Source organism: Hevea brasiliensis, chromosome 5, assembly GCF_030052815.1.
Source record: "Hevea brasiliensis isolate MT/VB/25A 57/8 chromosome 5, ASM3005281v1, whole genome shotgun sequence".
NCBI classification, from domain to species: Eukaryota; Viridiplantae; Streptophyta; class Magnoliopsida; order Malpighiales; family Euphorbiaceae; genus Hevea; species Hevea brasiliensis.
Genome location: NC_079497.1, coordinates 8,527,053 through 8,550,441, shown reverse-complemented (window position 1 = coordinate 8,550,441; position 23,389 = coordinate 8,527,053). Strand labels below are relative to the sequence as shown.

Genomic DNA, 23,389 nt, shown 5'->3' with positions numbered 1-23,389 from the left:
ATATAATATATATATATATAAAATTATAATAATTAAAATTATTAAAATAATTAATAATAATATAAATACTCGGCACGGGAGGGGAAAAGAAGAAGGAGGAAATTACATTTACAATTATATTACAAATTTAATTACAATTATACAATACAACAAAAACAAAACAAAAAAACCAAAAGTCAAAAAAAAAAATAAAATCAAAAGTAAAACCTACCCCTACCCAACCCATAAACAAAAACAAAAAAAACACACTTTAAAAAACAAATCATACACACACATCACACATCACACATCACACACATCTCCACACACATCTCAATCACAATCACAATAATTAAATCAACAATCAAAAATTTTATAATTGATATTTTTTTAAAAAAAAAAAAATAAAAAAAAAAAAAAAAAAAAAAAAAAAATTAAAAACTTTTGCTTAAATATTAATATATAATTTTATTAATTAAAAAAATTATCAATTTTTTTTTTATTTTTTTTTTTTTTTTTTTTAATTTTTTTAAAAAAAAAAAAAAAAAAAAAAAAAAAAAAAAGAACTACGAATTACGGCCGACGAACGAGAGGGATGGTGGGACGGCCAAAAAAAAATGGTAAAAAAAAAAAAAATCTTGATCTTTTTTTTTTTTTTTAATTGGTTGTCGAATTTTTATGAAAGAAATTTACGAAAGATGAATATTTAATTGAAGATACCTACAACACACCCACAACACGTTAAGTTAAAAAAAAAAAAAAAAAAAATTTAAAAAAATCAAAATTTAAAAAAAAAAAAAAAAAAAAACTAAAAAAAAAAAAAAAAAAATTTAAAAAAATTCTTTGAACTATATATACTCGCTCTGAGTCTCTGAGCTTCTAGTACTCTCTTTTTCATCTTTCAGAATTCGGTCAAAAAAAAAAAAAAAAAAAAAAAAAAAAAAAAAAAAAAAAAAATAAAAAAAAAAAAAATTAAATGGATTTTTTTTTTGTTTGTCTGTCTCTGCTCTCTCTCGGATGGGATAGAGAGAGAGAGAGCTAGCCCAGGGGCGGATCATCAATCAGAGTCAGAGAAAGCCAGCGCGCGCGCGCGCGCGCGCGTCGGCCGTACACATTTGTGGCGTTCAGCAGCAATGAAGCTCGGGTGTGGGAGAGGGGGAGGCGGGCCGGCGAGGGGAGGTGAGAGGAGGGAGAAAACGGGAGAGAGAGAGAAGGAGGAGAACGTGCGCGGGAAGAGGAGAAGAAGAAGAAAAGGGGCCGCCCGATTCGGCCGGTCCGATCCGATCCGGTTTGAGTCGGCTGGTTCGATTCAAGATACAAAATTTTAAATTTTTACTCTGCCTTAGGACCGAAAACGAGTTTCAAAAATTCCGAAAAAATTCTAGAAAACTCAGAAAAATTCGTAGACTCCAAATATATTTTTAGTTTTGCCACGTGGTCTTTAAATTAATTTTTAAAAATCATCAAAGTTTTATATTTTCGAGAAATCAAACCCGATTTCGAAAATCCAAAAAATTTCAAATAATTTCCTAAAATTTAAATAAAATAAAAATATTAATATTACTCACAAAATAATACATTTAAAATTTGGGGTGTTACAGCTAACATTAGACATCAGGCGGTACCCTTTTACATTATGATATTAAAATTAAATTAAGATGATCGTAACACAATAAATCTTTGAACTTAATACATTTTGATGCACAAGATTTTTCGCAAAAGGCAAGTGCAAAGTATACCTATGTCTTAGTAAAGGATCATCTGAACATGATATAAAATAGGATTTTCAAGAAAAGAGAAGGCTTTTAGAAAGATAAAATGGTATATGAAGAGCTGATAATTTATTGAGTTCTACCTCAAACATCACCAACTATCTCCTTATATAGAGGTGAAACAGTGATACAAATGACACACGTAATTCACAAAGGAATCACTTTTATAAAAGTAAAGTTGACAACATATTAGTCTAGTACAAACACTACACATGATGAACATTATATATTCAATTGTTCAGTACGTAAACAGTGACACTTTAAATAAAGACACATTGAAAAATATCCGATGCTTTTGCTATTAACTCTTTTTTAGAATAATGTTTTACTTTATGAAAGGCTCGTGACCGAAACTCTTGTCTCTTATTCATTGTCTTTAAATAAATACCTGTTCAGATTACATCGATTTGATAATTTTAAAATTCGAAATCAAATTCATATGAAAATACCTAAAAGTATAGGAGTACTTGTACTTTCCCATTTCATTTTTAAAGATTCAAGTATGTAATATAATGTTTTAAAATTTTAGAGTATCATAAAATTCTTTTAATAAAATTAAGGAGTAATTGTATATTCATACCCTTTTGGCTTTTAAGTGTTTTTGAGATGAAAAGCATTCATTGTCATACAAGTTCAAAGTGGATGCTTCCAACATCAGAGGACTATTTAATAGGCAGTACCAGCTGAAAGCTTTGAAAAAAAAAATCAAATTATAATTTGTTCCAACATCAAATCTTGAAATTTTGTTTCAAGTTAACATTTAAAGGCACATATCACACAAACTTCATTTGAGGAGAAGTTCCACCACATCATCATGCACCACTTGCATATCAATGGGTCCATTCCTTTGCTGTTTACAGAAAAAAAAAATGATTGAAACCATTATTAAGCTGTTTAAAGTTTTTAAAATCAGAACTGTTATTTTTAATACCAACAGCATGAATAATTTCTCCTAGAGCCTTTAAATTTATCCCTGTGTGCATATTACTATAGTGTAAAATAGCATTACTCTTTCTCAATGTATAATCAAGTACACAAGATTAGATTCATTGCTCTTCTTTTTAAAAAAAAAAAAAGTTCATTGGTGTTTGAGCTCTCTTAAAAAAATTTTATTTTAAATGTATTTTTTAAATTAACGCAATTATTTTAAATTATTTTTTAACATCCTTTAAATTTCTGTTAAAAAAAACTTAAATATGCTCCGATTAGTTTTTGAATATATTTTGTATATTTTTTTTTATATGTTTGATATGTTTATAGAATTTAGCAACAGAAAATGTTTTAAGCTTTTAAAATTTAGTGGAAATTTTTATTATTTGTATTAATTATTTCACGGCGTGTTTAATCAGATTCCGTTATCGTCCTGCCGTTAGGATGGAAGGCTTTGACCTTGGAGACTTGCGTCGGATTAGGGGAAAAGGAAACTTTTTTTTTTTGTGTATAAAATAAGATTTTTACGGCACTTTAAAGAACAGAATTCCGTTGTCGTCCAGCGGTTAGGATATCTGGCTTTCACCCAGGAGACCCGGGTTCGATTCCCGGCAACGGAAATTTGTTTTTAGTTTGTTTAGGCGTCCCCTTTGTTGCACTCCTCCTTTCTGGGCTTACTAAACCCACCACATGATTCAAAAGTCAAAGCAGGCATGCGAGTCGTCGTTTCTAAAGCAACGCGATAGAAAAAACAAATGGGATAAACTTTTACGAGAATCATCGCGAGCTACGCGTGGCATCTTGCAAGCTGCCGTTAACAATAGCAAATACTTTTTCCTTAAAAAAAAAGTTGCATTTTATATAATTTTACTATAATATAAAAATAAAATAAATAACTTTTAAACTAAATATTTATATTTAAATTTATATAAAATTAATTTATATAGTGATATGAGTCTCGTGGTGCAGGACTGATGAAATTCATTCAAGTTAACCTGTCGTAAGTCCACCATTTAGAAAACTATGGAAGCGACTTCCTCGTCATTTAAAGAGGAATTCAAACCCTAAAGCTGCGCAGCTTCCTATTTCATACTACTTAGGGCCTTGGCCAACGTATCTGCATCCTCGTTACCAGTTTCATAATGCATGACATCACATTGCAGAATTTGCCATTTAAAACTACAGGAAAAAGATAATTATCATTGACAACACAGCTATACATAACTTCCAATGAATGATACAGGGCTACAAACCAAAACTGAGGAACTCTGATGGGAGAGAAAATTTGGCACAGACAATGGCAAAATTACAATAACCAAGGGAAGGGAAAAGAAAGCAAAGAACTCTCATAATAAGTTGTAGACTCGAGACACCAATGGACTAAAGGCACTGCAGTGCATACTCTTGACATGATATTACTCACTTTCCAATTCCAACTTCCTTTTCAAGAAACAAATGTACTCGTTTGTCAGGATATCACTAATGCAATTTTACAAGGCCACAAGGTGTATACTTATAGCATTATTACTCATTTTCCAATTCCAAGTTCCTTCTGGATATCTCTTGTCAGACTGAATTGTAAAGTGTTATGCCATGGGAACAAGGTGCGAGTAACCGGGAGTTTCCTCCGCAAATCCTGCAACATACCATGACCACTTTAAGTTCCACAGAAATTGAAAAAAGAGAATAATAATAATAATAAAAACTTCAAAGATCAAGGAATTGCTTGTGACTGTTGCTACAAATTTCCTTCCTACTAAGTACTTATTTGGCATTGAGTTTGGAGAGTCAAAACTGCTTTTATATAAAAATAAAAAAGTTTCATTTTAGATGCTATTAAAAAAAACGGTTTGAAAAAAACTATTTTGTTATTTTTATGTTTTTATTACTAAAACTTATCAAATTTAATTTTAAATAATCTCTAACTAGTATATTTAAAAAAAATATTTTTTTCAACAACAGCTCCTAAACCAATGCCAAACAGGTCTTAAGTGATTATATTCATTATGATGATGTAGGAATACTTTGGAAGAAAATGCAAAACAAAGGGTAAAAAAAGAAGTTCTCCTTGATTCTAAACATTTGAAAATTCTGTTATCTAAGTGTTGTAAACTGTTGCATCTAGAATTCAAGGAAAGCTTATAGAGGTGAAAGGGAACCAATAAATCTTGATATAATCATCCTTCCACTACTAATAAATCTTAGGTAAAAAATCCAATACTAAACAATATGATGCGTCCCACATTGATTTTGCTGGGAGGTCTTTGGTGTTATATATATGGGTTTGCAAACCTCCCCTTGTAAGCTAGTTTTTGAGGTGGAGTTAGGTAGGTTCACATCATTGAACCTGCCTAACGATATGAACCTGCCTAATTCCACCTCAAAAGCTAGCTCACAAGGGGAGGTTTGCAAACTCATATATATAACACTCAAGACCTCCCTGACAGAACCGATGTGGGACGCATCACAATAAGCCAACCAAAATATTCTTGACTAACATGAGGTAATCTGTTCAATAATTTTCATGTTGTTACCTTCCAATCAAAGTATCAAACTTACCTTGAAAGTGGTATCAGGCAGATTCGAGTAGGATTCCTGTCAAAATATAAATGTTAGTGTAGGAACCCAAAAATTCAGGTATTTAACTCTACAAAGAGACACATTGATAACCTCAAGAGATGCTAGGTACTCTGCTTCATGGTGGCGTATAGTGTTGGTTATGGACAATGCACAATCATCTGGGGCCTAAGCAGAAATATAACAAAAGATCAACCAACTTTTAAATATTTTTTTAAACCTTTTTTTTTTTACCACAAAGATCAATAATCTGAAAATTTTCTCTAAAAAAAAATAGTGGTATAAATAAAACATAATTCTTTGGTACAAAGTTATGGATGTAAGTCAAAGAGAAGTGTAGACCGGGTACAACCTAAAGAGCAATGTAGCATAAGTTAGCTGTTTAATATATTCTGCTGGTATTTATACAAACCACTATGTGTGAAAATTACAAATCAAGAACACTACTTTTCTAAATGCAAAGACAGATTGAAAGGCTAGATTTCTGAAACCAAGCACTGAACAGGAAATTTGCAATAGAATACTGGAGTGCAGGATACACCAAGTCACTCATATGATAAACCTTCATTATCAGCGACTCTAAGATACCCCATTTCCAAAACTCTTAAGAAATACAACCATGCATTAATATCCATGGTATCACACCTCCCATGTCTTCAAATCAAAATATGTGATTAATAACATGATGGCTTGAGGTATAACACTTCAAGAAACAGAATCCATTTTCAACATATAAAAGAAAGCATGATTATTAAGGGGGTAGAAAAGGCTAAAGAACTCATAGATATTGCAACAACCTGAAACATTGTTTCATCTCTGCATTCATTTTTGGCGTCCAACTGAACATTTCCTTCTTCAAAATAATGGGCATCAACCTGAAAGAAAAAGCAACAGAAGGAGGAATGAAGCTTACTGCTAGGTAATTCAAAATTACAAAATCAAAGAGCATAGAAGTCAAAATGAGTTCATGAAGATGAAGGTTTACCAAAGAATACCTGTATCTTGCCTCTTATTGCCAGCATTTGCATATCATCCTTAAACTCAATGTTCCATACTGAGCGCCAGCTTCCATTGCTGTACAATATGCAATAGAATGTTATTAGAAGATGCACACGAATAATATTACACATTTCAGGCATATAATAAGCATGCAATAGTACAACAAGAATGTCCAACTGAAATGAAGCCAAATAGAGTGAAAAAATGCAGTTGCTACCAAGTATTTGACTAGTTCTACACACCAGAAATTCTTTGGGCTATTTTTAACAGCAGAAATCACCACAACAAGCTCAAAATTAGATCCTGGTCCCTCCACATCTTTTCCGTTAACACAGTACACAGAACAGATTCCCTTTGGATAAGCTTCACCAACATATTTTAGTATTTCGGCATCTAGAGTACACCTGTCACAGAAAATTGCATCAATAACAAAAGTTGTCTAATGCATAAAAAATAAATGCTACCAATTTGCTATGCGCCATAAACTAATCATACTTCTCCTGTATTTTCTAGCTTGTAGATATATGCTCAAAAGTTAGAAATTAATCATATGATTCCCAACTCACATCACCAGAAACATGCAAAGGAGATAAAAGAATTAAGCAGCAAGTTTTTATGTAAAAATAAACACAAACAGGACTAAATTGAAACTAAAACAAGAAAAATTTAAAAATTGAGTCCTCAAGATCCTTTCGGCAATCATTTAATCTATTTGTAACAGGAAAGTTAGAGAATAATAGAAAAGTAGCCTAGAATCCAATTCACGGACTTAAAAGTCAAATAGCTATACAACTAGAAGGAAAAAACTACAAACAGATATTCAAATTCAAAAAAGGATGCATAATTGTGCCTCTGCATGATCATAACCACCAAGAAACTAAGAAGCATACCGAAAGTCCTCTATATAAGGCGATGGAAGTTCCTCATCAGCTGCAGGTCTCACCTCTGTACAAACCTGAATCAATTTAGCACATCACGATATAAAAGAGTGATGACAAAACATATAAAACAATTTCTTCATTTATTTAGCCGACAAGTTATCTAATCAGATATAGTTAACTAGACAATCTCGAAGCGGCAGAACTTACTTGCTTAACATGGTTAACTGTAGCCACTTGGGCAGTTCTAGGATCAAGATACTCATTCTTATCAAGCTCATTATAAGATGTAATCAACACCTGCAGTACACAATTCCAAGAGAAACAATACAAGAAATATTACTTGCAAAATCAAGACTCATCAAAGTAAAACAATAGATCTATAATTGCAATACAGATGACAGACGATTCAAAAATGCAGATTAAACTCATGAACAAAGAAATTCAAAAAAATTCATGAAAAAACAGCTTTACATCTCCGCTTCTGTCGGGGAATTCGAGGCAAATAATATGAGATTTGTTGTAGAGAGGGAATGCCTCTTGAGCCGCCTCATTATATATTCTCTCATCATTCAAAACCGATCTCAAATCTGCAAAAACCGCCACCACAAATTTAACAAAATTTACCGCCGAAAAGAAATTGATCCATAAATTGAAAGCACATTATGCGTATTGAAATGAGACCTTTAGCGACGTATTGGATTTCACCGGCGGGAGAGTTGAGGAGGAACCATTTAGCGATCTCTTTCTTTTGCTTGTCGCTGAGCTCCACGTCAGGATATTCCTCTTCTGCCATTGTACTCTCTCTTCAAGACAACGAAGAATAAATGGAAGCTATATATCCTATATGGTACGGATTTGAAAGGAATCACAGAGATAGGAAGCGGCGTGTGATCTGCAAAGGGAAATTTGGAGGGTGCCAGACCAATCGATATGTTGGATAGGTGGGGTCGTCGCTTTAGATGATCGTGACCGTTCAATTGTAAAACCATATGTGATGGATTTGCATTGAACGGCACAGGGTCATGCGTTTTTGCGTTTGCCTTTATTAGATGAAAGCAGAATTCAGCCAAGGCCCGAATGGCCCGAATCACCGCTTCGGAAAAGCAATCCTCAAAAAGGTTAATTTCCTTGTTATCCTTTCTTAATTACCCCATGACATAATAAATTATTTGGATCAATGATTACATAATTCATTTCGGTTGCAAATGAACTATCAAGTTTGTTATTCTAATTATTATTATTCATTAACAACATCAACAAATTTTAGTAGTAGTCCAACAGAAGTCAAGTTGCTAAAAAAAAAAAAGATCTTTATTAATTTAATATTTATCTTTCTTTTTAATATTTGTCCTTTCTTCTTCACTTTCCATTTCCATGCTTTAATTTCCTTTTTTATTACTACCGAGAAGTATTTTTTACCATTGATAATAACACTCCTTCCTTTTAAATGATTTTTTTTTTAGTTTTTTTGTGTGTTTTTTTATAATAATTCTTAAATTTGTATTTGTTTGAAATGGATTTTAAACATATTTCATTAAAATTATTATTGTTAATAGATTTTAAATAAATAAATAATCAAATTTATCATTATTGATCGATTTTAAATGTATGATTTTATTGTGTTTTATGATTTTGTTATATTTTTCTCATTTGAAATAATTATTATATATGTAACATCCCTAATTTTTAAATAATTATTATATATATTTTCTTATTCTAACCCTAGTATTGTGGACTTTGTGTATGTACTTTAATTTCATGAAAATTCGATCGTCGCCCGGATCTGTAATTTTGGGCCGAGTAGATAAACTGCTGGAACCATTTCAGAATCGGGTTAAAATTATAGGCTACTCCACCGTTTTCAGACGTTCTGGACGCGTTCCAGTTGTCAGATTTGGCATAGGTAAACTCAAACTCTACATTACTCAATTTTTGCCTTGTACTGGGTTAGAATAAAATTTATAAAATATTTATGGATGATAAGAAAATTACGATTCCTATTGCAATAGCCTTATAATATTGTTAAGGACCGTGGGGCAGGTTTATAAAATTTTTAAAGTTAGTTTGGATAGTTTTTGAAAAATATTAGTTTTGAAGTTTTATAATTGACTTGTCTAATGTTGTGATTATTGCTTGGTTTAGAGGGCCCAGGAGGGGCCATATAATGATGATGAGATATGGGTTGAATTTAGAAGTGTTATTTGAACCATTTTGCTGGTTGGGTAGGTCATAGGTATAGGGGAGACTCTGCCGAATTTTCAACACAACTTAGGATATCTTTGGTCTTTTCTAAACTTGTATTGAGTCAAATATATTAAATAATTATAATAAAATTGTCAGGTGAGCCAGGACAGCCTTCCTCCTCCCCCCAACTGCCGCAGTGACCTCGATTCAAGTTTGTGAGTAAAATATTAATTTTAATTATAATTTCGATATTATTATATGTTCAAGCATGCCCATGCATTACCTATAAATATGTATCTATGTAGTTAAATACTATGTAGTTAAATACTATGCATATTTTATATTGCATTCATAATTGTTGAAGTGTCATGGATATTGTTTGTTGTAATTTGTAGTAGTGTGTGTGCGTGGCGTGCGTGTGGTATAGTATTGGATATAGACAGGACGGGTAGACACGGCTTGAGAGACATTCGCTGAGATCTGGTCCTTCGGGGTAGACACGGCTTGAGAGACACTCGCTGGGACCCCGCATTTGGTTTATTAAGTGAAAGTCCTACTTGAGACACACTCGCTGGCAGTGGTTGGATTAAGAGGGCTGTATAGGGGATCAGCTCCCATATATGTATTGCTTAACAGTGTTGGGTGTATGAGTGCTCCAAATTACCTTTTTGCTATTATGATATGAAAATTATGACGATATTGCATTTCACTCCACATGGTGCATTAGCTTTAGATAGTTATAGAAATTATGATTAAAATTGATATTTTACTTTCTGAGTTAAATGCTCACTCCTATTCATCTATTTTTCTAGGCTACAGGAGGATTATTTATTGTGGCTAACCTGCTCTTCTTCTTCGCAGGTCCATTAATAGTATTTAATATATTTTATACAATTGAGTTAAATTTTAGACTCCGCATGTGTTAGAAGCACTTATTTTTATTTTGGCCCATATTATAAAAGTTATGTTGGACCTGTAAAATTATTAACTGTATGTATGATGAGATTGGATGAGGGAGCTGAGCTCCTATTTGAGTTATGACATTTTGATTATGTGGAGGGTGAGCTGAGCTCCCCAATTTATTATATATTGTGTTTACAGGTCGAGCGAGTCAAAAAATCTCCGTTGAATGGTCCATTTTATGGTTAAACTCTATCCGGTTGAATTATTGAAATTGGACCCAAATGGGCCTTAGAGTTGGATTGATGAATAGTTAGGCTTACTACGGGCCTCGGGGGCTTTAGGCTTACTCAGGTCCTAGTGTCGGTTTGGCCCATAGGTTGGGTCGTGACAAAAGTGGTATCAGAGCTTAGGCTTTAGATTCATGGGAAAGTGTGCACCTTGAGTTGTCACATGTGAAGTATAGGATTCTGTTTCGTCTTTTTTCTATAATTCTTCGTTTCTAGATTCTGCGTTATTCCTCGGTTAATATAAGAGTGCTTCAGTTTAGCACCTCAGTTTTGTGAAGTACATAGAAGTGTGAAATAGAGTTAGCAGACATGTTGAGGTCTGCCATGGAAATACGTTCTCCAAGAAACACTATATTTCTATCAGTATGGCTCTAAGTGTTGTGCCTATCTGGTGCTAGGCACGAGTACATAAATGTGAGTTTTGATAGTATAATTGCACTAGATAAGGGTGAGGATACCACTGCTGGCAGTCGTCAGTGGATGACCCAGTCAGAGTAAGTTTATGATAATAGTATATTCAAGAGAGATAAGAGATTAGGAGACCTAGTCTGTCAGGACATAGCGTAGTAACTATACAATGTTCTCAATGTCTGCTCTGTAAGCTGCAGATTACAGTACCGACATGAGATTATTGTGTAGAGTTGCGTGCATCCCCGTGGTACTCTATAATGAGGATGTTTGCGGATGGCCTCTGTTTTAGTACAATTATGCCAGAACAGAGTTTTATATCTGTAGAGGAGTTGGGAACTCCTGGTTAGGGATCTAAAGCTAGAATATCGAAAGGTCACAGTTGGGTGGTAACTAGAGTCAGTAACTCGGTTACCCTAGTATGAGCTCGAGTTACATTAAGAGTTGCCATCAGACCAGAGGTTACGAATTAGTTGCAAAGTAAAGATGACATCTATAAAGTGAGACCATCTGGTCTTCGATATGGAATTTTGGATAGTTTTTACAGTACGACAGATGTTTTGCTTAGATCTTAGTAAGAATAATATATCTTGTGTGTATTAGCAAGGTGTGAAGTACAACCCTACTAGCTCGGGAAGGTCGAAACTATGAATTGATGATTTACAGAGTTATGCTATGATAAGAGAGTCATTAATTTGACATAGTTTTGGCAAGGTGGTAAATGTAGTACCTTTATTACAGTAAGTTAGGGTATAGTCCTATCTTTTCAGAAGGGATCGAAGGTTATTACTGATAATGATGACTTATGGAGTAGTGTCCCAGATGGGATTGTAGCGTGAGATAGAGAGTTGTTAGCTCAGGTGTTCTGGAGAGGGTACAAGTTCCATGTAGGAATTATAAGATGTAAGATCAAGATGTATGTAAGCCTTTAAGTTGAATGACGGGTTTGGATACCTAGTATTTTAAGTTTCAGCTAATTAAATGGATATGAAAAATTAGAGTTGCTACAGATCCCCTCCCTAAGGTAGTAGGGGGTAGTATGTAGTCTAAAAGGGTAAGAATAGAGATCACGCAGGAGAAGTATGACTGCTATTCCCTAAGTTTATCCTTAGCTTCTTAATGCTTAAGACTCAAGTATACTCCAAATAAAGTAAAAGAAAAAGGACAAAAGTTAGCATCGATAAATCATAGAATATATATATATATATATATATATATATATAGATGGAGTGCGGTTCAAATGCAGTAGGAGAGATAGCCTGAATGCCAGTAGAAGTCTAGCTAGGGTAGTTAGAGGATCAATTCTGAGTAACATTGAGGTATAGATGATGTGGTAGGGATAGTGAAAAGGTATAAGTTTCTAATATGGCAATCAGGTTCAAAAAGAAAATAGAGCTAAAGGATGGAAGAGTGAAAGTTCAGATTTGGGTAAGATAAAAAAAAGTTGGCTAAAGAATAAACTGGAAAAATAGATAAGGATAAGATTAGAAAGAATAGAGCCAAAATACCGAGGAGGTGAATGTGATTCTAGGAAGGGTAAATGAGATAAACAAAAAAAAAAAGGATAGAGAGCATAGAAAATGATGGCATTAGGAAGAACATTATTAAGTTATGGAACCCAGAAGTACAGGACTCAGAACAGGTCATAATTGATGTAGTGTTAGGAGCCTGAGCCTAGAGCTCAGAGTTACAGGATCTGGATTAAACTTTATCTGTTTTCTACCCCCAAGGTAGGATAACGGGGCAATGACATAAGAACCCTTTCAGTTGTTGACAGTATAATAGAAATTAGGTGAGGTGTGCAACCAAAGTAGGTAGTAACTGTTGAGTGTGCTGTGGTAACTTGAATTGTATTGTCAGATAAAGAAGCAAGATCAGTAGGAGTAAGTTGGATAAAAGTCAATATAAGGGATATAAATATGCAAAATGAGGGATAATGTCACAGAGGCTTGATATTAAAATTTAGAGTGGTGAGACCTAGAGTCAAAAATTAGAGTTAGACATATATTTTCAATGTGATCGATAGAATAATTATGTAAAAAAAAAGAGTAATAATAAATAAATAAATAATAGTATCATAATATGCAGCAGAACGCTAATAACTGTCAGAATAGGACAAGATAGGTATAGGTATAATTATAAGATATTGAAAAGTACATGGATTAGAGGAGTGATTATTGGTAAGATTGGAGTAGATCTGAAAGAATCTTTGAGTGCTTTTATCTTCTAGAATGTATCTAAGTATAAGGAGCATTGTATAAATAATTATAAGTATGGAAGATAAATGGAGAGTAAAAAGGAAATAGTAAATTCTAAGATGATATGTCAGGCAGGACAATAGTATAATAAATGGTAGATACAACTGATATCTTGTAATAACGCACAATAATTACAAAGAAATAATGAAACTAAAAAGGAAGACTAAGGGGTATCAGCTAAATATTATTTATCAAACAATGGTATACCATAAATGGTGGGAGAACATTTCTCCTTCTTTTCAAATTGGCTCGTGTTTCGATTCTAGGAGATTATGTTAAGAAGAGAGGTCGTGTTAAAGTGATCCAATTAATTGAAAATTTGATGGGCATTAGTACATATCCAATCTTTTGAGGCGAAAATGACGATAATGGTGTACCTAATGTTAAGTATGAAAGAATGATCAGAGAGGTGACATGAGTTAAATTAAGCTAGTTACTAGGGCTTACAACCCTTTTGAACTATAAGTTGGAGGAAGTGTTATTTGCTAATGAGTTACAGCGAATGAAATTGTTGCTAATGGGAAAAGTTGAGGCTGAAGTTTGGAAAGCTATGGGCAGTATATGTGATTATATTAAGGAGAATGAACACGTGAAGTATCTTATTCAGAATTAAGGCATGACACATATTTCCCACAGCCGTGTTAGTTTAGATGGAACTTATAATTTCTGGTGCTCCTATCCATCTAGGATGAGCAATTTCCTACTAAGGCTGGTGGGGAATGATAATATTCTGATAGGTAAGTTAGGAAAGGGGATACAAAAAAAATTTTCTACGGTTAATGACAAGTGTTACGTAATGTGTAGAATGTGCTGGTAGGAGTCAATCGTAAAGTTAGAATTCTCAAAATAATGAAACTAGTAATCAAGATAAGACTAAGAAAAAAAAAAAGAAAGTTAAAGTTGATGATGGGATGGACATCCTTGAAGGAAAAGGTGTAAGGGTGAGATAGGACTAAGATTAAGGAATAAGTACAGCATGTTGAAAAGATATCAACGATAGCAGAAATAGGAAAAGAAAGTGGATAAGATCCAAAGAACAGGAAGAAAGCTCGGTAGAGCTAGTTATAATGATGAGGATAAGAAGGAATAGGTATACTAGGAACACTCTAAGAGATATTTGAAACAAGTTATTATGAGATGATAGATTAAAGGAGTAGTAGACCCTCGATCTGAGTGCCAATGTGTCAAAAGTAGGCCACATACTAAGAAGCTTTAGGAAGAAGTCAAGATATTTCCATTCTAGAGAAAGAGTGGGAAACGATAAAGTTGCATTAACTGGGTTGTCAGGGAATACAAATACATTTGTCCTATAAGAGAAGAGACCCAGTTCACTTTTCAATATTGATAAGTGGTGTAGGGTACGCTTGACACTTGGATGGAGCTCTACATAACTAGTTACATAAGATGGACAAGAGCTGGTCTAAGGACCTTAGTAATAACACAAAAGAGATTGAAAATTTGAAATATCATGAGAGTGAGAAGATTTATAGGTATGGACAATTGAGGTCATAGGACAAGTAAAGGTTTCGAACGAGATGTATATGATAGGTGCTACAAGAAAGCATTTCATAGGATACTATAGGGTAAAAAACATAAGTCATGTTTTTAGGAAACAGAGATTATTGAAACAAAGGAATGAGGACTGAAGTCACCAAGAGACACGTTAGGGAGTTATCAGATATCAAGTCAAGAGTAGTGGAGTTATAATGAGTACTAGAGATGACAAAAAAAGAGAGGGGTAAACGAGTAGTCAGATGTGATGGTTTAGACTCAGAAGGAGGATGGTAGCTGGCATACTACGACAGGGGTAGATAGACATACAAATTTTTAACCATCCATGCAGATCCAAGGCGGAAAGATGTAAAATTTGTAATAGGTGACCGTGTTCTTGAAGGTTTCTCCTATGAAAAGGGTTATGAGATTTGGAAAGAAAAGGCAAATTGGCACTCCGTTATATAGGACCTTTTAAGATCATGGACAGAGTGGGAGCAATTGCCTATCAGTTAGAGTTGCCACCAAACCTTTTTCATGTCCACCTAGTATTCCGCATTTTCATGCTTATAAAGTATGTTCCTGATCCTTCTCATGTGCTGCGAGCAGACACAATGGAGCTAAATGAGAATTTGATATTTGAAGAGCAACTAGTAGCCATAGTAGACTATCAGATGAGACAACTTTGGTCAAGGCAAATCCCTATGGTTAGTCCTGTGAAGGAGTTAATCTATGGAGGAATGCACTTGGAAGTTAGAGCGGGATATGCGCAGCAAGTACTCATAAGTTTGATATGCAACTATATGTCATTGTTCTGCCTTGTGTAAAATTCGAGGACGAATTTTCTATAAGGGAGGAAGAATGTAACATCTCTAATTTTCAAATAATTATATATATATATATATATATATATATATATATATATATATATATATATATATATATTTTTTTTTTTTTATTCTAACCTTTGTATTGTGGACTTCGCGTATGTACTTTCATTTCGTTGATCGTCGCCCGGATCTGCAATTTCGGGCCGAGTAGATAAGCTGCTGGAATCATTTGAGAATCGGGTCAAGATTATATGCTACCCTACCATTTTCAGACGTTCTGGACGTGTTACAGTTGTCAGATTTGGCATAGGTAAACTCGAACTCTACATTACTCAAAATTTGCCTTGTACTGGGTTAGAATAAAATTTATAAAATATTCATAAATGATAAGAAAATTACGATTCCTATTGCAATAGCCTTATAATATTGTTAAGGACCGCGGGGCAAGTTTATAGAATTTTTAAAGTTAGTTTGGATAGTTTTTGAAAAATATTAGTTTTAAAGTCTTATAATTGAGTTGTCTGATATTGTGATTATTGCTTGGTTTGGAGGGCCTAGGAGGGGCCATATAATGATAATGAGATATGGATTGAGTTTAAAAGTGTTATTTGAACCATTTTGTAGGTTGGGTAGGTCATAGGTATAGAGGAGACTCTGCTGGATTTTCAGTACAACTTATGGTATCTTTGGCCTTTTCTAAACTTGTATTGAGTCAAATATATTAAATAATTGCAATGAAATTGTTAGGTAAGCTGGGACAGCCTTCCTCCTCCTCCCAACTGCCACAGTGATTTCGGTTCAAGTTTGTGAGTAAAATATTAATTTTAATTGTAATTTCGATATTATTATATGTTCAAGCATGCCCGTGCATCACTTATAAATATGTATCTATGTAGTTAAATACTAAGCACATTTTATATTGCATTCATAATTATTGAAGTGCCATGGATGTTGTTTGTGGTAATTTGGAGCAGTGTGTGTGCGTGACGTGCGTGTGGTATGGTATTGGATATGGACAAGATGGGTAGACACGGTTTGAGAGACACTCGCTGGGACCCGGTCTGTCACGACCCAACCTATGGGCCGGACCGGCACTAGGACCTGGGCCAGCCTAAAGCCCCCGAGGCCCGTAGTAAGCCTTAACTATTCATTTACCCAACTCTAAGGCCCATTTGGGCCCAATTTCAAAAAAACAAACGGACAGAGTCCGGCCATAAAATGGACTTACCAACGGAGAGTTTTCGACTCACCCGACCTGTAAACACAATATATAGTCAATTGGGGAGCTCAGCTCACCCTCCACATACTCATCAACATAATAATAAATGGGAGCTCAGCTCCCTCATCCAATCCATCAAACATGCATATCATTATACGTTTACAGGTCCAACATGATAATAATATTACAGACCATAATCAAATAAATACTTCTAACACATGCGGAAATTCTAGGAGTAAATAAAATTACACAATTATCGATAAACAACCTGCGAAGGAGAAAAGCAGGTTAACCAAAATAAAATCCTCCTGTAGCCTGAAAAAATATTGAACAGGAGTGAGCGTTCGACTCAGAGAGTAAAATATCAATTTTAACCATAATCTCTATAACTATCTAAAACTAATGCAACCTGTGGAATGAAATGCAACATCAGCAATAAATTCACATCATAGCATCAAAAAGGTAATTTGGAGCACTCACACACCCTGTAGTATCAATCATAACATATGGGAGCTGATCCCCTATACAGCTCTCTTAAATCCAACCTGGTGCCAGCGAATTACTCAGCTCGGACTTCCACTTAATAACCAAATCGAGGGTCCCAGCGAATTACTCAAGCCGTGACTACCCCTCGAAGGATCGGGTCCCAGCGAATTACTCAAGCCGCGACTACCCCGTCCTATCCATAGTCCACACCACATCACACGCACGCCAACGCACGCACACTGCTCCAAATTACCACAACAACATCCATGGCACATCAACAGTTATGAATGCAACATAAATCATGCCTAGAGTTTAACTACATAAATATATACATATAAGTGATGCAAGAGCATGCTTGAACATATAATAATATCGAAATTACAATTAAAATTAATATTCTACTCACAGACTTGACGATGGTCACTGAGGCGGCTGGGCGGAGGAAGAAGGCTGTCCCGGCTCACCTGACAATTTTATTACAATCATTTAATAAATTTGACTCAATACAAACAAAGAAAAAGACCAATACGTCCTAAGTCGTGTCGAAAATCCGGCAGAGTCTCCCCTATACCTAGGACCTACCCAACCTGCAAAATGGTTCAAAACACACTTCTATATTCACAATCCATATATCCACAGTTCAATCATATCACACAGCCCCTCCTGGGCCCATCAAATCAGTCATCCATTACAATACGCAAAATTTCAATTTAATCCTTATTATTGATCATTTTTGCAAAAACTGCCCAAACAAGCTCTAAAAATTATAAAACTTTGCCCCGCGGTCCTTAGCAATATTACTAAGCTATTGCAAAAAGAATCGTAATTTTCTAAGCTACCACGAATATTTTATGGATTTTTAATCCTATTTAAGCACTAGAAAATTACGAAAAAGCAAGGTTCGGGTTTACCTTTGCCGATTCCGACTTTGGGGACGCACTCGGGACGTCTGACAATGGGGGGGTAGCCAAAACCTCGGTCCAATTCGGAGACTTTTCCAGAACTGCATGCGGAAATTCACGAACTTGGCCAATCGTCGAATTTCCGCGAATTGAGGATACCTACACGAAGCCCATAACACGGGGGTTAGCACATAAATTTTTCAGAATTTTCTAAACTCATTTAATGCTTGAAAAAACACTGCGAAGTTCCGTGGGACCCACCGAAAAACGGTGTCGGAAAAATTCGAAATTTATGTCGTTGCGAAGCTCTCGACGAGTGGAGCGTGCTGGTAGCCTCGGTTTTCTCGTGGGATTCACGGTTTTCGAGAAATCTAGCCCAAAAATCGAAATGGGCTAAAAACTTCCCGAGCAAAAATTGGACAAATTGCTCGATGGATTTCGGCGTTCTTGGTGTTTATGGAAAGCTCTCGCCGAGTAGATGATTTTAGATACAAGACCCGGTCCAATTGGTGGCCGGATCGGCCGGATTTTGGCCGGAGAAGCCGAAACGCCGCGCGCGCAGGGGAGGGGCGTTCGCGCGTGTTTTCGGCCGTTTGGGGCGGCGGCTGGTCGGCTGGGACAGCTGGGAGGCGGCGCCGGCGAGGTGGGGACGCAGGGGAGGCGGCTGGCCGGAGGCAGGGGAGGGGAGGATAGAGAAAAGAGAGAGAAAAGGGAGAGGGAACGTCGCGCGCGAGAGGAAAAAAAAGGAAAGAAGACTGGTCCGATTCGGTCCGGTTCGATTCAGCCGGTTCGATTCGAAATACAAAATTTTGAATTTTTACTCTGCCTCGGGACCGAAAACGAGGTCCAAAAATTCCAAAAAAAATTTCAGAAAACTCAGAAAAATACGTAGACTCCAAATATATTTTTAGTTTTGCCACGTGGTCTTTAAATAAATTTTTAAAATTCATCAAAGTTTATATTTTCGGAAAATCGAACCCGATTTTTAAAATCCGAAAAATCTTAAAAAAATTCCTAAAATTTAAATAAAATTAAAATACCAAAAATGCTCATAAAAATTAAAATTTTGGGGTGTTACACGGTCCTTCGGGATAGACACGGCTTGAGAGACACTCGTTGGGACCCCGCATTTGGTTTATTAAGTGAAAGTCCGGCTTGAGAGACACTCGCTAGCAGAGGTTGGATTAAGAGGGCTGTATAGGGGATCAACTTCCATATATGTATTGTTTGACAGTGTTGGGTGCGTGAGTGCTCTAAATTACCTTTTTGATGTTATGATATGAAAATTATGACGATATTGTATTTCACTCCACAGGGTACATTAGCTTTAGATAGTTATAGAGATTATAATTAAAACTTGTATTTTACTCTCTGAGTTGAACGCTCACTCCTGTTCATCTATTTTTCCAGGCTACAGGAGGATTATTTGTTGTGGCTAACCTGCTCTTATTCTTCGCAAGCCCATTAATAATATTTAATGTATTTTATACAATTGAGTTAAATTTAAGACTCCGCATGTATTAGAAGCACTTATTTTTATTTTCGGCCTGTATTATAAAAGTTATGTTGGACCTGTAAAATTATTAACAGTATGCATGATAGGATTGGATGAGGGAGCTGAACTACTATTTGAATTATGACATTTTGATTATGTGGAGGGTGAGCTGAGCTCCTCAATTTATTATATATTGTGTTTATAGGTCGAGCGAGTCAAAATTCTCCGTTGAATGGTCTATTTTATGGTCGGACTCTGTCCGGTTGAATTCTTGAAATTAGGCCCAAATGGGCCTTAGAGTTAGGTTGAGGAATAGTTAGGCTTACTACGGGCCTCGATGGCTTTAAACTGGCTCAGGTCCTAGTGACTCTCCGGCCCATAAGTTGGGTCGTAACAATATAATTTTTAAATAAGTATGCTCTACATGGTGCAAATCACTTATTTAATAAGAGAATTAAATTTGCAGGTTATGAAACTCTAAAAAGAGAACGGAGTCATATTCTGTTCATTGACCAACAAAAGCAAAATTAGGAGTTTATCTTTGGGAGCAAAAATAAATACTAAAATGAAATTAAATAAAATTTTAATAACGATGTATAACTAATATAAAAATATTAAGTGATCAAAATTAAATAATATAAAAAAATATAAATGAAATTTACATAAAAGTGCAAGGATTAAAATAAAGATAAAAATGCAGAAAGGCCAAACAATAATTTTTCAAAGAAAATACATTATAATTTATTGGTAAAATTTTAATTTAAATTTTTTGGGGAACTTAATTTTTTTAGAAAAACTTATTAAAATATACGGGTAAAATTTTAATTTTAAGAACTTTTGACCTCCCAACCCACCACCTAATTTCACATTTGTGGCCAACCTATAAACTCTGTCACCACTAATGAATGTTTTAAATTTTTTATATTATTTTTTTATAAATAATTAATTTCATTTATATAAAATATATAGATTTATACTCTAATTTTAATTAATGAAATATCTTTTGTATTGTGCAAAAAAAATTTAACATTTATCTGTAATTTTATCATAATTTGATAAAAACTTATCAAATTTAATCAATTATATGAATTTATTTGCTAATAAATTTTAATAAATTATTTTACAAACTAAACACATTGGGTGTGAATTTATAAATAAATTCAATTTAATTTTATGTAACATGCTTGTACAGTTTTAATCCATCGACCAAGCATAGGTAGATTTCAAAATCACATCGACCAAATATATATATAAAATAGTTTTTCAACTTAATTTTCAAATAAATTTATTTTGATTATATAATTTATATTTATCATACTTAAGTCATATAATTTTAACTCTCATCCTTTTGTAATAATAAAAAATTTGTTAATAAATTTATAAATAAAATAATCGAATTGAAGTTAATTTTAACTAAATTAGCATTAATTATTTTTATTATTAAAAAATTAATTTTTTTAAATGATTTATAAATTTAATTAAATTTAGATGCTGCTTTTTCTTTTCTTCAGTTTCTTCTCTTCAATTCTATGCTGAATTTTCTTCTAGATTTGCATATGTTGGTGGTTCCAGCGTCAAAGGTCCGGTTTGGATTCTGATGGTTGAAATTTGTTGTTTTGATACACTATATAATTGGATTTTCCTACTAATGGCCCATTTATTCTTCTTTCTTTTTTTTTGTGTTGGGGCGGCGGGGTGGCCGGAGAGGGGGTGGGGGTGGGGGGCGGCGGGGGTGGCCGGGAGAGGGTGTGGGGGTGGTGTGGTGCGGGCGGCAAATTATAGGGACGATTAATTCACTTGACTGGCCTCTCTCTCTCTCTCCTTTTGTCGGAAGACTTGCTGTCTTTAAAGTGTTGAGTTCTAGATTATTTTTTTCTTGGTTTTAGTTCTGCTGTGGTTTGTTTTGTTTGTTTATGATTAGAAATGGCTGAAGAAACGAAGGCAGCAGCTTTTATTCCTGAATCTGTGTTAAAGAAAAGGAAGAGAAGTGAGGAATGGGCTTTGTTGAAGAACCAAGAACTGAAGATAAAGAAGGATAAGAATGCTGAAAATAGAAAGAAAATCTTTAAGAGGGCTGAGCAATATGGCAAAGAATACAGAGAGCAGGTAAGCAACAAAACTGTGTAACTGTAGTTTCCCTGGTCACTGGTTCACTGTCCTGTGATTGAAACGTCTCTTTTTTATGTTAGTGTTATGTATGATTTATTTTCCACTGGTTACATATATTATAGGAAAGAGAGTTGATAAGATTGAAAAGAGAGGCCAGACTGAAAGGAGGATTTTATGTTGAACCAGAGGCCAAGCTACTATTCATTATTCGCATACGTGGGTAAGTTTAGTCACAAAGTTTTTACTTTTGAAGCAGGTTTATGGGAGTATCGTTCTATCTTCAGCTCATACACGATCATATTTGTTTATTAAATGATTGTGTTCTATAAAATTCCTTATTTTTCCTTTACAGTATCAATGAAATGGATCCAAAGACAAGAAAAATTTTGCAACTTCTGCGTCTGAGACAGGTAATATTTACCGTGACTTTGCTATTATCAATGAAATAAAATAAAATAATATGCCTTTTACCCTATTATAGGTCCACTGAGGTGGGTGCCTGATATTCTAATTCCATCTTTTTCTATCTCAAACTGTTAAATATTCTCGGACAGATTTTTAATGGTGTGTTTCTCAAAGCGAACAAGGCAACCATGAACATGCTGCATAGGGTTGAGCCATATGTAACATATGGGTAAGAGAGATTCATCCATCATTTTTTTGAAACAAATTATCATATGGGTCCTTTTCCATTTTTAATCAATTTTGCAATCTCCTGGAGGCTTCTCATCGTTAACAAAAGAGGACCAGTTCTTTGATGAAGAATGTTTTCTGCATATGCCAGCACAGCCTGAATAATTCTTTCTCACTTGGGTTCTATTTTATAGATTTCCTAATCTCAAAAGCGTGCGGGAGTTGATCTATAAGAGGGGTTATGGAAAGCTGAACAAGCAAGGATTGCTCTCACTGATAATTCCATCATTGAACAGGTTGGTTGACAGTCATCAGTTGATGTGCATCTTTTATTTTTCTACATGCTTTCTTATTAATGTATTACTTTCTGTATATGTAGGCTTTGGGAAATTATGGAATTATTTGCATGGAAGATTTGATTCATGAGATCATGACTGTGGGACCTCATTTCAAGGAGGCAAATAATTTTCTCTGGCCATTTAAGCTAAGTGCTCCATCTGGAGGTTTGAAGAAGAAAAGAAACCATTATGTAGAGGGTGGTGATGCTGGAAATCGTGAAGATTATATCAATGAGCTCATTAGGAGAATGAATTAGATCCTACATATTTGTTTCAGTCATTTTGGTTTCTGTTTTTGAGAAAGCTCTACTCAGGAGTTTTGCAGGCATTACAATTGTTGAGCGAACTTTCCAATCCAAACATTATTTTATTTAACTTGTTTCAAGTTATTCAAGTTATAAAGTTGTAATTTACCATTCTTCAATTAGCTATATTTTGCATTCTGTTTTGATTCTCCACCATTTGGTTTGTTTTTTCTTCCGTGAGGTGATTTTGAAATTATACCTCAGTGGATTTTGTTACTGGGAAAAGTTGTTGGGGTTGCTGTTTTGATAAAGCAATTCTGCATGTAAATGTTTTACAACTAGTGTCTTGAAGCATGATTGTTAGCGTCCTATTTTCAAAATTTTCACTATCTGTGCACTTTTGGTATAAATTACTGAAAACTTTGAGGTTGTTTCATTATGGTATTTTAATTTCAATATGAAT

At 34.4% G+C, this 23,389-nt stretch overlaps 1 protein-coding gene, 1 non-coding gene and 1 pseudogene across 3 annotated transcripts; 2 read left to right on the top strand and 1 right to left on the bottom strand.

The window, feature by feature from the left end:
* Window positions 1-3,229: 3,229 nt before the first annotated feature.
* Window positions 3,230-3,301, top strand: TRNAE-UUC (transfer RNA glutamic acid (anticodon UUC)). Its single transcript has one exon. It is a non-coding gene; the product is annotated as a tRNA-Glu (tRNA).
* A 560-nt stretch (window positions 3,302-3,861) lies between these two features.
* LOC110654642 (F-actin-capping protein subunit alpha) lies at window positions 3,862-8,079 on the bottom strand. 2 transcript variants are annotated; one of them, XM_021810700.2, is made up of 10 exons: window positions 7,820-8,067; window positions 7,610-7,725; window positions 7,346-7,435; window positions 7,148-7,212; window positions 6,500-6,661; window positions 6,254-6,332; window positions 6,056-6,133; window positions 5,352-5,426; window positions 5,241-5,276; window positions 3,862-4,317 (listed from the first exon to the last, which is right to left on the bottom strand). In XM_021810700.2, the coding sequence occupies exons 1-10, from the start codon at window positions 7,929-7,931 to the stop codon at window positions 4,210-4,212; spliced, it is 921 nt and encodes a 306-aa protein (XP_021666392.1). In that variant the 5' UTR covers window positions 7,932-8,067; the 3' UTR covers window positions 3,862-4,209. The 2 variants fall into 2 exon arrangements, with proteins under 2 accessions (XP_021666392.1, XP_058002823.1); XM_058146840.1 differs by lacking the exon at window positions 5,352-5,426 and having other exon boundaries at window positions 7,820-8,079.
* A 13,306-nt stretch (window positions 8,080-21,385) lies between these two features.
* Window positions 21,386-23,003, top strand: LOC110651235 (60S ribosomal protein L7-2-like; annotated as a pseudogene).
* The last annotated feature ends 386 nt before the right edge of the window (window positions 23,004-23,389 follow it).

Bases quoted from the DNA above. Each gene is read 5' to 3' on its own strand.
- LOC110654642 (XM_021810700.2), bottom strand. From the start codon at position 7,931: ATGGCAGAAGAGGAATATCCTGACGTGGAGCTCAGCGACAAGCAAAAG. The intron at 5,277-5,351 runs GTTATCAATGTG...ATATTTTGACAG, and splicing joins AGTACCTAGCATCTCTTGAG to GAATCCTACTCGAATCTGCC. The intron at 4,318-5,240 runs GTAAGTTTGATA...GGTATGTTGCAG, and splicing joins TGCCTGATACCACTTTCAAG to GATTTGCGGAGGAAACTCCC.